General features: G+C 40.3%; 2 protein-coding genes across 2 annotated transcripts; one reads left to right on the top strand and one right to left on the bottom strand.

The window, feature by feature from the left end:
• The first annotated feature begins 373 nt into the window (after positions 1 to 373).
• LOC139921525 (zona pellucida sperm-binding protein 4-like) lies at positions 374 to 3,771 on the top strand. Its single transcript, XM_071911828.2, has 8 exons — positions 374 to 665; positions 1,873 to 2,057; positions 2,147 to 2,244; positions 2,330 to 2,490; positions 2,583 to 2,775; positions 3,311 to 3,458; positions 3,533 to 3,608; positions 3,689 to 3,771. Exons 1-8 carry the CDS (start codon positions 374 to 376, stop codon positions 3,769 to 3,771), a joined length of 1,236 nt encoding a protein of 411 aa, XP_071767929.2.
• Positions 3,772 to 6,341: 2,570 nt separating this feature from the next.
• tmem263 (transmembrane protein 263) lies at positions 6,342 to 10,278 on the bottom strand. The gene is made up of 3 exons (XM_071919516.2): positions 10,134 to 10,278; positions 8,127 to 8,194; positions 6,342 to 7,958 (listed from the first exon to the last, which is right to left on the bottom strand). The coding sequence occupies exons 2-3, from the start codon at positions 8,188 to 8,190 to the stop codon at positions 7,648 to 7,650; spliced, it is 375 nt and encodes a 124-aa protein (XP_071775617.1). The 5' UTR covers positions 8,191 to 8,194; positions 10,134 to 10,278; the 3' UTR covers positions 6,342 to 7,647.
• Between the last annotated feature and the right edge of the window lie 279 nt (positions 10,279 to 10,557).

Genomic DNA, 10,557 nt, shown 5'->3' on the forward strand with positions numbered 1-10,557 from the left:
GTAAAGGTTTTTGTGACCCAAATGTTGGATTTGTCAATAAACATCTTCATGTCAAACCACCACCCACCCCCAGTGAGCTGATCTATCTGATAGGACAAGTCATTCTCATCCCCTTGTCCCACCCATAAAACTGATCTTGATATAAGATGCCAAAAGGCTTATCAAATCGTCCAACTGAATAATGTATAAAACATCACAGAATACACCCCCGAAGGTTTTGAGTGGCTATTGGAATGATAGACAGGTGTGATTGGAAGAGGTACTTCACCTCGGAGGTGGGGTTTTCAAAAGATCAAGTCTAACCACATATAAAAGTGGCAACACACACCAGTGGTATCCTTGTGGATTGCCCCGGTCAGATTGCTGTGAAGCCATGGCAAAACACTGGAGTGCCACCTGTTTTATGGCACTAGCACTGCTAGGGTGCTTGGCTGGGACCTTGGTTGAAGCTCAGAAGTGGCAGAAGCCCGCGCAGCCGCCTGGTAAGGATCCTCAGGATCCTCAGTTTCCTAAGGTGCCAAACGTTTCTCCACCACGGCCTCCTCCTATCTGTGAGGTAGCAGCGAGCCAGAGGATCAACTGTGGAGCGCCTGATATCTCTGCTGCCGACTGCGAGGCCATAAGCTGCTGCTGCGATGGCCGGCAGTGCTACTATGGAAAGGCAGGTGAGCGTTTGACGAGGCTACTGTTGCTCTTTAAAGAGAAAATTAACCGGAGATATACTGTCAAGTCAAACTTTATTTATATAGCACATTTCATGCACAAGCAGTTAATTGTACACAGAAACGAAATGAAAGACAATAGTAATAAGTAAAATAGCAATAAAAAACACAACTCAGGGGCGCCACGGTGGCTCACATTTGCTGCATGTCCTGCCTTCTCTCTCTCCCATGCCTTCCTGTCTCTCTCTCACTAACTCTGTCAAATAAAGCATAAAAATGCCAAAAATAAATCTTATAAAAAAAAAAAAAAACAGAACTCAAGATGAATAACAAAAAAGAATAATAGAGCAATAAAATATGAAGTATGAATAAAAGCAATGATAACATAAGATTGTAACAATAATACAAGAGTGCAATATACAGGCTCTAATCAAAGGCTCCCTACTTTTAAAAGAAGATAACTTGTGGCACACCTTAGATCAGCAGCTTGTTCCAACAGCTGGGATCTCTGGTTGTTTTTTATTGATTGAGTAAACAGGATATTTTGATCAGTATTAGAAGACACAAATCCTTTACTTGAGTAAAAGCAGAATTACCTTGATAGGATAAGACTCCGGTACAAGACACTTCCCTCTGCCCTCTGTTTATTATTTTACTTCAGTATTAAAGTATTTGCCATGATTTTCTTTTTCAAGTAAAAGTACATGTTAAGTTAGGAAGTGTTTTATCTTTGAATTATTAATCTTTAAAGTTGTCAGTTGTCCACTTATGCCACTGTAATTTCATCCTTTAAAAGAAGGCTGGCTTGAAGTAAAAAAAAAAATCCTTTGGATGGATCACAAGACTTTAAACAAGATTTTTTTCTTCAAAGCAAACTTACTGCATGTGTTAGATAAGATATGTGAGTTATGTTATTTACAGATACCTCAAAACTACTTAGGTACAGTACTACCTAGGTAAACTTTCCACTACTTCCCACCCTTAACATGCTCATAGTACTGTAACTGATGAGGCCAAGATGTCACCATCCTTAAGCACAAAAATGTATGAAATCGATTTATTTTGTTTCTTAAACTTTGATAAACTTTTGTTTGATGAAATTCCACTTTGATCATTACAAGTATAGTGTAATTTTTGATCATTGTTTTTTTTTCCTTTGAGAAACAATATTAGCTTTTCAACCTATCAATGCCTGTTTCTTTGCTCCCAGTGACTGTCCAGTGCACCAAGGATGCCCAGTTCATTGTGGTGGTGGCCAGAGACGCCACTCTGCCCAACATTGACCTGGAGACAATCTCACTGCTGGAAAATGGTCAAGGCTGCGCTCCTGTTGACTCTAATTCAGGCTTCGCTATCTACCAGTTCCCCGTTACCGCCTGTGGCTCCGCTGTTCTGGTAAGACCTTGATTTTTCTCTATTTTCAAACAAACAGAAATGACTCTAAAAATGACCCCACTGGCACAATGGCATGTTGCCTTTTGCAGGAAGAACTTGGTTTTATAAACTATGTGAACAGGATGTTCTCCTCATATGAAGTGGCAGTCGGGCACCACGGAGCCATTACCAGGGACAGCTCCTATGAGTAGGTGATCCTTCTTTCAGACTGTTTCAATGTCAAAATAAAGGCCCTGACCAAGGAACCTCATGCCATGCTTCTCTGTTTTCAGATTGAACTTCCAGTGCAGGTACAAAGGCTTCTCTGTGGAATCTGTGGTTGCGGAGGTAATACCTATAGACAATCCTCCCCCTCCAGTTGCTGCTCTGGGACCCATCCAAGTACAGATGAGATTGGCCAATGGGCAATGCCATTCAAAGGGTTGTAATGAAGGTAAGTGCGGGTCAGTCTGGTCGTGCTGCAGTGCTTGCAGGTCATTTCATAATGTTGGCTATAATATGAACTATGAATTTCTCCTGTCACAGTGGATGTGGCCTATAGCTCCTTCTACACGGACGCAGACTATCCCGTGTCCAAGGTGCTGAGGGACCCGGTGTATGTGGAGGTTCAGCTCATGGGCAAAACAGATGCAATGCTCACCCTGACTCTGGGCCGCTGCTGGACAACCATTAACCGCAACCCTCACAGCCTGCCCCAGTGGGACATTCTGGTTGACGGGTAACTAAAATGCCAATTTTCACTGTCCGATGTATTAAAGCATGTTGGGTCTTGGTCAATACTTGCATGTCTGCTCACTGGAAATACTGAATATAATGCAATGAAAACGCTGCATTCCCTATTTATTCTTGCTACTTTCAGTGTCAAGCTGCAAATAGGATTTAAATATTGAAATGGCATATTACAATAAAACAAGTCAACCTTATTACAGTGTGAATAATCTACTTACTATACTTTAAATTACACAGCAACTAATCATGTAAATTAATAAATTAATTAGATAATTAAAAAAATGCAATATTAATAATTTGAAAATTTGCTACATTTTAAGTGAAGTTTAATTATCATATAGCTCTACTGTCAGTCTTTATGAGTTCTATCAGTCATTTGAGAAAATATTTGATAACCAATGAAAAAAATACACATTAAAACACAAATGGGGCTATACTCAGATTTTGGATCGAGGTAATTAGGTAAAATAAAATTGAAAAATTGCAGTTTGTCATTACGTTGGCTTTATGTGCTCTTCATCCAGGTGTCCATACAGGGACGACCGTTACCAGTCCACCTTGCTTTCAGTGGGTCCCTCTTCTGGTCTGGACTTCCCATCCCACTACCAGCGTTTCATTTTCAAGATGTTTACCTTTGTGGACATGGGCCACGTGATCCCCCTGGAGGAGCAGGTAATGAATAGGTGCAGTGGGAACCATTGATGTTAAACTAGTGCCTCTTCACCAACGCTGTCTTCCCTGCGCAGGTGTACATTCACTGCAGCACTGCTGTGTGCACCCCTGCACCGGGACGGGTCTGTGACCGGTCATGCTTCAGAAAAAGTAAGGGGTTCATTTGTAATTTGCAGAATTGCGGGTGATTGTGTACTTCTATCTGACTGTGTTTGCATATCTGTCTACAGAGAGAGAGATTGCTATGGACCAGAAGATGGATGGTCCAAAGACTGTGGTTACCTCCGGACCGCTGAGCATGAGCGCTCAGTAAAGAATCCTGAGTCTGGAGTTCAAGGATTTGACTTAGAACATTTAGTAAAAGATTTGAAACCTCCAACATGGTTCAGTTATTAGTGGTGTGTAATGAAAGTGATATGTATTTGTGATGTCTGTCAAAGGCTGGGAAAGACCCAAAGGTTGGTTTGCAGAGAGAATGAAATGGGTCTCCAAATTATTCTAGTACAATTGGTATCCAAACAAATTGGCTATGATGTGCTGTGAAAGCTTTTTTATGTCTCTGCAGGCTAAATAAAACTGTGAAAGTAGGTTAATAGCTTTACATCTGGGTAAATTTGATGAAATAACTTTTAAAAAAAAGTAAAAATAAGTCTGAGTTCCAAGACAAGAAGTTTTTTGAAAAGGATTAAAAAAGTTACTGAAACCCATGGGAGACAAAATTGATTTTTTTTTTCAAGTGACTGACACAGTAGTAAAGGATGTTGCTATTCATTTTGGGTTACAACTTATGTAGTCTGACCTTCTACCAAACATGGACTGCTGACATTAACACCAAACATTAAAAATCACTCTCCTAAAATAAAAAAGATGTAAATAAAACAATACCTTCGACATTTATGTTTGTCCAAATGTTTACAGTAAATAAGGAATATAAGGTATTCCATTGCACCTACTTGCTTTGACCCTTGGAATTAAGTCTTTAGAAATGTAAAATGTTCTCTGGAAATTCATGTCATCTTACAAAGGTCTACCTACAGTATCTGTCATCAGACACACCAACTCTGGACCAGTCCTATAGCATATCAAACAACTCAACTCAAACATTTTTAAATGGATAATGCTTTTTCTTGTGCAGGGCTGTTAAAGGGGGATATTCTAATTTCTGATTTCATAATTCTAGGATTTTACTCAATATTTTCAGTTTTAAGATATGTATTTGAAAACTTGTGCCATGTGACAAAGACAAAACATGCTGATGCATAATTTCAGACAGCACAAGGCATAATTCTAAGTTCAACTTTAACTCTAATTTAAATGTGTTCAACTTAGTAAAGGGGCACTTCACCAAAAAAAACCCCAAAACAACTGTAAACAATTTGGCACATCTTTCTTTCCGCTGAGTGACGTCATCCGATGGACACCGAAGCCCTGTGGTGAGAAGAACTTTGCTGACATCACGCTTCCAAGTGAAGTTGTTTTCTATTGTAGGGGAGTTAATGGTGTTTATGAATGTTTATATTTATGATGGTGTTTACGGTGTATTTTAATTCCAATCAAAATAAAGTGTGACAAGCATATACCTAATGAACTAAAGACCACTGCAAAATCTTTACAGTGGAATCAAACCAATCACCCAAGGCAAGGACAGAGCCGTATTGAGGTGAATTATGAGTGAAATGCCCCTTTAAGTTTTGGGAAAGAAAGGACCTTCGCTCTGTGGAGAGATAAAGTGTGGAAATCCACATCACTGGTTGACTGGAGTCCTGCCATCTGCAGCATTAGTTTCAAACTGGCCTCTCTGAAGTGACACTAAGGTGAAGAGCAGCCTTAAACAACGAAAAAACACAAAAACTGGCAATTTAATACAAGCTAAAGCTGCTTAAGTTGAGACGATAAAAGATGATTCCACAAAAATACTTTGAGGATTCATTGAGGAGGCAGATGATGGTTCAGGTTATGAACCATCATCATTATCTCAGAGCTCAACTGTAAGGCCATCACACGCATTGCAAATACTTCCAAATACTTCACTGTACTGCTCTCTGGGCGCAGGTACAGGACCCTGAGGTGCAGAAGGGCTCGCTTTGGCAAAAGCCTGATACCCGCAGCCATAGCAGCCCTAAACAGGGTGACTCGCTGAGGGAAATATGAGTCGTTTTTTATGTTGTTTTTGCCCGCCACTATTATGTGCTGCTGTGTTATACTTTACGTATTGTTACTGCCTGGTATTGTTGTGTGATGATGTGTGTAAAGTGTATTGTTGGTTCTCCTTGTGATGTACAGAATTTCCCCCCGGGGACAATAAACTAACTAACTAACTTAACTCTGTAGAACAGTCTGAATATTCACTGATAAATTGAAAAAACATTTAAATGTTGGGATTATAAACTGTCTTAGTCTTACATATATATTTTTGTAAGACCATTTATAGTTAGTGGAACACAAAAATGTACAACATTTTCAGTGTAATTTTTATTTAAACTTGGAATATATTGTCTTATGTTTCAATAAATTCTCATTAATCAGCAAACTCCCAACCATTCTGCAACTTTGGTAAAATAACCAACATTTTGCAACCCTAGTTCTGTGATACGATACAAGAAGTGCATGGCATCTTACACTGAACTAAGGGTAAATTCACGAAAAGGATAAGGCCTTTCTATCAAATGCACTTTTGAGAACTTTGTCAGCTTAAGGATGTAATAACAGATAAACTTTTCAGGATCAAGTACACATGAGGGTTATTCATGAAGTGAACCAAGCCCTTGAAATTCAGAATGTATCCTCTAAAAAAGTACCAGCCATCAGCTTTCCACTACAGAAAATACAGGATCCTTAAGCAATAAACAGTTGGCAAATCTGGTTCAGTATTTACCTTTGGTCGAGGTCGAGGTTTGGTACGTTTCTGGTACAGTGGAGGGGAAATATGCCATTATCAAACATGTTAAATGTCCAAATTCAGCGCCTTTACTCAAAGAGACATGTAACATTTTGATTTTTGGGGGAGTGACATTATAGTAACTAACTTGTAAAAGGTTGATTCTGATGATGGTACAGTCGATACAACTATAGTTTCTCATAAATACATGGCTTAATGAACTTAACAAGAACACTCACTGTAAATAGATAAGGCTATAAACTATAGTCAAAAATAAACTTAATTGCAATCAAATACTGTAAAACCTCTCGTCTTTAGCACCCTGCAAGTACGTCTAATGAGTGATGGAAGATTGTTTTACGTGGAAATGGAAAAACTGTCATGTTTAACACAATATACGGTGTAGAATAAGTTGATATCAAATCCTGTATGGTGACATCTTTTCTCACTGAGCTGTGAACAAAACCACCAGAGGGCGACATGACAGTTCTTTACCCTATTCATGGTTGGATGTTATCAGGAAGTTGCAGAATTATTTTCAGTGGTGTAAGAAAGCAAATTCAAACTGCCAAAGCCCACTTTACCTGGCAAATTAGCCCACAGTCAGCAAGTGGTTTAGCTATTAAATTTGGTTGTACCTTTCAAATCACATCTATGATCAGACTTGACACTGGTGTATTTGTGCATCCTGAATGAGGGCGATGTACTAAACAGGAAGGTTTTTTTAGATAGGTAGAGAATACAAAGTGTTTGAGGCACGATATTTTGCAATCCCCATTAAAGACCTTGGGAAACCACCGGATCGGTCTTGATTTGCTGTCAGTTATAGATCACTGATTGTCTTGCAAGTGAGGCTCAGGTTTACCCACCTGAACAAAAACCATATACCATATTGGTAATGTTACTGGGTAGATTTCCTCTGGCACTAAAGCTAACACGTGACAAATATCCCACCTTGCAGTGGAAAACGGTTTTCTGGCTTCTCATGAAAATGAAACATTAACATTTTATTCAAACAATTTCAGGCACCGGTGATCATTTGGTTTGTTGCCCTTAAGTGTCTGAGATGGAAAGTCTTTGTTAGTTCTTGCTTCACGGGGCCCCGCCACATAATTGTATGATTGTGTGATTAACTGACATTAACGGATCAAAGTAAAGCACAGACCCCCTCACCGAAAAGTGTACACACAACTTTTGCGTCCTCTCTTGTCCCTTTTCTGCTCAGACCGCTGTTGACCGCGTGGTAAAAAAACACAAACAGGCAAACACAATCTGAGCCCCACAAGTCAGAAATGCGCTCTCTCTCCTCCATCAGTCAGACTTGTCCTTCTTCTTCCCTCCTCCTCCTCCTCCTCCTATGGGAACTTTGGAGGCCACTGCAGATCCTACGGCAGTCACTCCTCCAGCTACGGCGCACACTCCTCCTTTGACCAGCCCCACTCCCATCGCGGGCACGGCAGCTACAGACGTGACGGCGGTCTTGGTGAGGTCCAGGCCCTTTCCTCCTATCCAGGTCACGCCGCCCACTGTTGCTCCTACGGCCCCCTTGGTGGCGCTGAACAAGCCCCCTGCCAACCTGCCCAGCATGCCAGGCTGCGTCTGTGGGTGGTCCTTCTGGTTGTCTGTGAAACAAAAGCTACATAAAGTCAGTATATTACTGCTAAAAAAAGCGATAAAAGGACACAAACACTCTCCTGAAACAATCTGAAAGGCCTGAGGAGATGCAAACGTGCTGTGACCTGTGACATAACCTCTGAACATTGTCATTCCACCACAAAAACCAAACTTACCTGTAGCTGGAGGCTCATCTTTGAGGTATGCAGGGATGTCCTCAGCCTGCTCCGTTTGGCTCATCTCTCTGGGGAAATACACAATTAGCAAAAGAGCCACCGACAGATGATAAAATCTACAGATTCAGAACGTGTGTAGGGAACAATAAAAAATAAATTAAACATGGATGCTATTGCCTGAAACGGTCTTCCTGTTGGAGTCCATAAATAAGTTCACTTCTGCTGTCAACCCTACTACAGACACATGCCTATGCTTTAGTTTTTAAATGTGTACTGTCCAGTCTTTTGCTTGTCCTGTGTAAATTATCCAGTGTTTATTCCCGTTTTAGGGTTAGAAAACAATAATGGAAGTGAGTTTTTATCCTCAAAAAGTCACATACTACTGTTTCATCCTATGCTTTTGCTCTACCTGGTTTTTATGAGTTATGAATTAATTTCAAATTAACTCTAACCTAGTTTACAACTACAATACCTGGGATTCCAGCGGCAACAAAGCTGCTGAATATGTTCAATATTATTAACAGGCCTTATTCCACATGGGACAACGTTCAGTATATCTGACAGTTTACAAAGACATCCTAAACATGACTGCCATCCGTTTGGAGTGGGACTGGAACAGGCAGATCTGTGTGTAAAGAAAATAAAGGCTCTACTTTACTTTGGGTGTGCTGATCCTGACAACACAAAACAAGGCAGACCTGTTCACTGCCTCTTGTCAGAGGTGTACAACAGGTAAATCTCCAGATGGGAGTCGATTCACTTTCTAAAACAAGGGAACTGATGTTGGCTCATACAAATGTTAATGCTGAGGTAGTGTAACAGCCCTTTTCTTACAAAAGTAACAATAAAATCCCACCACCTCCATGCAGGTATTCTGTCTTACAAAGATGTTGCCCATCGTTGCACTACACCTCTCAGACAGTTTCCATGTGATCTTAAGAGTATGTATTTTAGAAGTGAGGGTTTTAGTGCATAAAACTTTCTGACAAGTCATGCTGTGTCAAATAAAACCTCCGTGCACCGCTAGAGACTTCACATTTTTGTCTTGGGAAGTGAATCAGGACTTGAGAATCGAGCAAGGATGACTTGGTGTAAGAGAGTATGGCATCCACCTTGTTAAAATAAATAATGAAATCCATCCCCTTGGTAAACTTGTGGAATTCAGACGTGTTAAAACAACTTTATATAACCTCCCTGCTTCATTGGAAACATTTGCTAGCTAGCTGGTTACAACGAATATGGAAACTGCTCTTTCTCACCGTTGTGTGTGTATATGGGATATAAGGGGGAGTTTACAACCTAAGTTAATGTTACTAAAGAAAGTTGGCCAGCGTTGTAGGTTACATAAAATGTTAAATATGCTAGCCCAACACAGGACTGTGTAACCCCCTGTTACAGACGTTACAGGGGTTTAAACCTGACAGACAGATGCTAGCTGTAAACCGCTGCCTAGTGTCAGTTAATTAAACACCAACACCAAACAAAATCGACACGTTTGCTCATTTTAACATCATGTCTGGACAAGGAAATTGGCTGTTGAATCTCAGTGTATTTACGTCTGAAAACTGTTGCCGTGTCACTTTAGAAACCAGAAAATTGACTGTTATGATGATTTAGATTGTAGTTTGACTGTTTTATGTGCTTTTGCGTGCAGTTAACGCCACGTCGTAATCAGTTGGACCTTAAGACATCTGACGACACCACAACCACAGAAATGCGACTGATGACAACAAAAGTTACTCTGAAACGTTTCAGAGGTAAATCGATCGTTATTTATTGATAGTTTCGTCTGTCTGGGTGTCCCAAAACGTTTCGGGTGCTATAGCGCCCTGTGGGGATGAACTTTTCAGCCAATTTGGAAGCTAAACGGCCCCCCCAAAATTTCTCAAAAACTGCAGTAGTTAACGTTAGCACTGCAGGCGTTAAAGCTCTCTAGCAAGCTCATGGCTGACTCTCTTTCCACCCAAAACTTAAATCACCCCTGACAAACACTCATTTGTCACTTACCTTGTTGTTTTGTAACGTTAGCAAACGGACCTAAAGTGGCTAATGTTAAATTACCCACAGGCCTGAAGATGAATGTCCAGTTGTCAGACTGCTGGGCCTACTAGTTTATCTGCTGCTGAAGTTGACTTGTCTGTTTTTAGGAGGAGAACTTCAGTCTCCACCCACATCCCTCAAAAACGGAGCCATATACAACAACAAAGGAGCTGCAGCTGCTGGCTGTGCTTGCAAAAAGAATTGTATTCATAATGTAAATATAAGTTATGATTGTTAAGTTGCTTATGATAGCTATGTTAATTAGGTTATTTTTGTCATTCCTCTGTGTGTGTATGTAGGTGGGCGTGCGTGTGTGTATGTTTGTTGGGGGGAGTATTTTTTGTGGGGGGAAAAGCAGAAGTCCTAATTTATTTAAAATTTTATAGTGATA

This window comes from Centroberyx gerrardi, chromosome 4 (genome assembly GCF_048128805.1).
Source record: "Centroberyx gerrardi isolate f3 chromosome 4, fCenGer3.hap1.cur.20231027, whole genome shotgun sequence".
Lineage (NCBI taxonomy): Eukaryota > Metazoa > Chordata > Actinopteri > Beryciformes > Berycidae > Centroberyx > Centroberyx gerrardi.

Bases quoted from the DNA above. Each gene is read 5' to 3' on its own strand.
- tmem263 (XM_071919516.2), bottom strand. From the start codon at position 8,190: ATGAGCCAAACGGAGCAGGCTGAGGACATCCCTGCATACCTCAAAGAT. The intron at 7,959-8,126 runs GTAAGTTTGGTT...TTTGTTTCACAG, and splicing joins AGATGAGCCTCCAGCTACAG to ACAACCAGAAGGACCACCCA.
- LOC139921525 (XM_071911828.2), top strand. From the start codon at position 374: ATGGCAAAACACTGGAGTGCCACCTGTTTTATGGCACTAGCACTGCTA. The intron at 2,245-2,329 runs GTAGGTGATCCT...CTCTGTTTTCAG, and splicing joins ACCAGGGACAGCTCCTATGA to ATTGAACTTCCAGTGCAGGT. The intron at 3,609-3,688 runs GTAAGGGGTTCA...ATCTGTCTACAG, and splicing joins CCGGTCATGCTTCAGAAAAA to AGAGAGAGATTGCTATGGAC.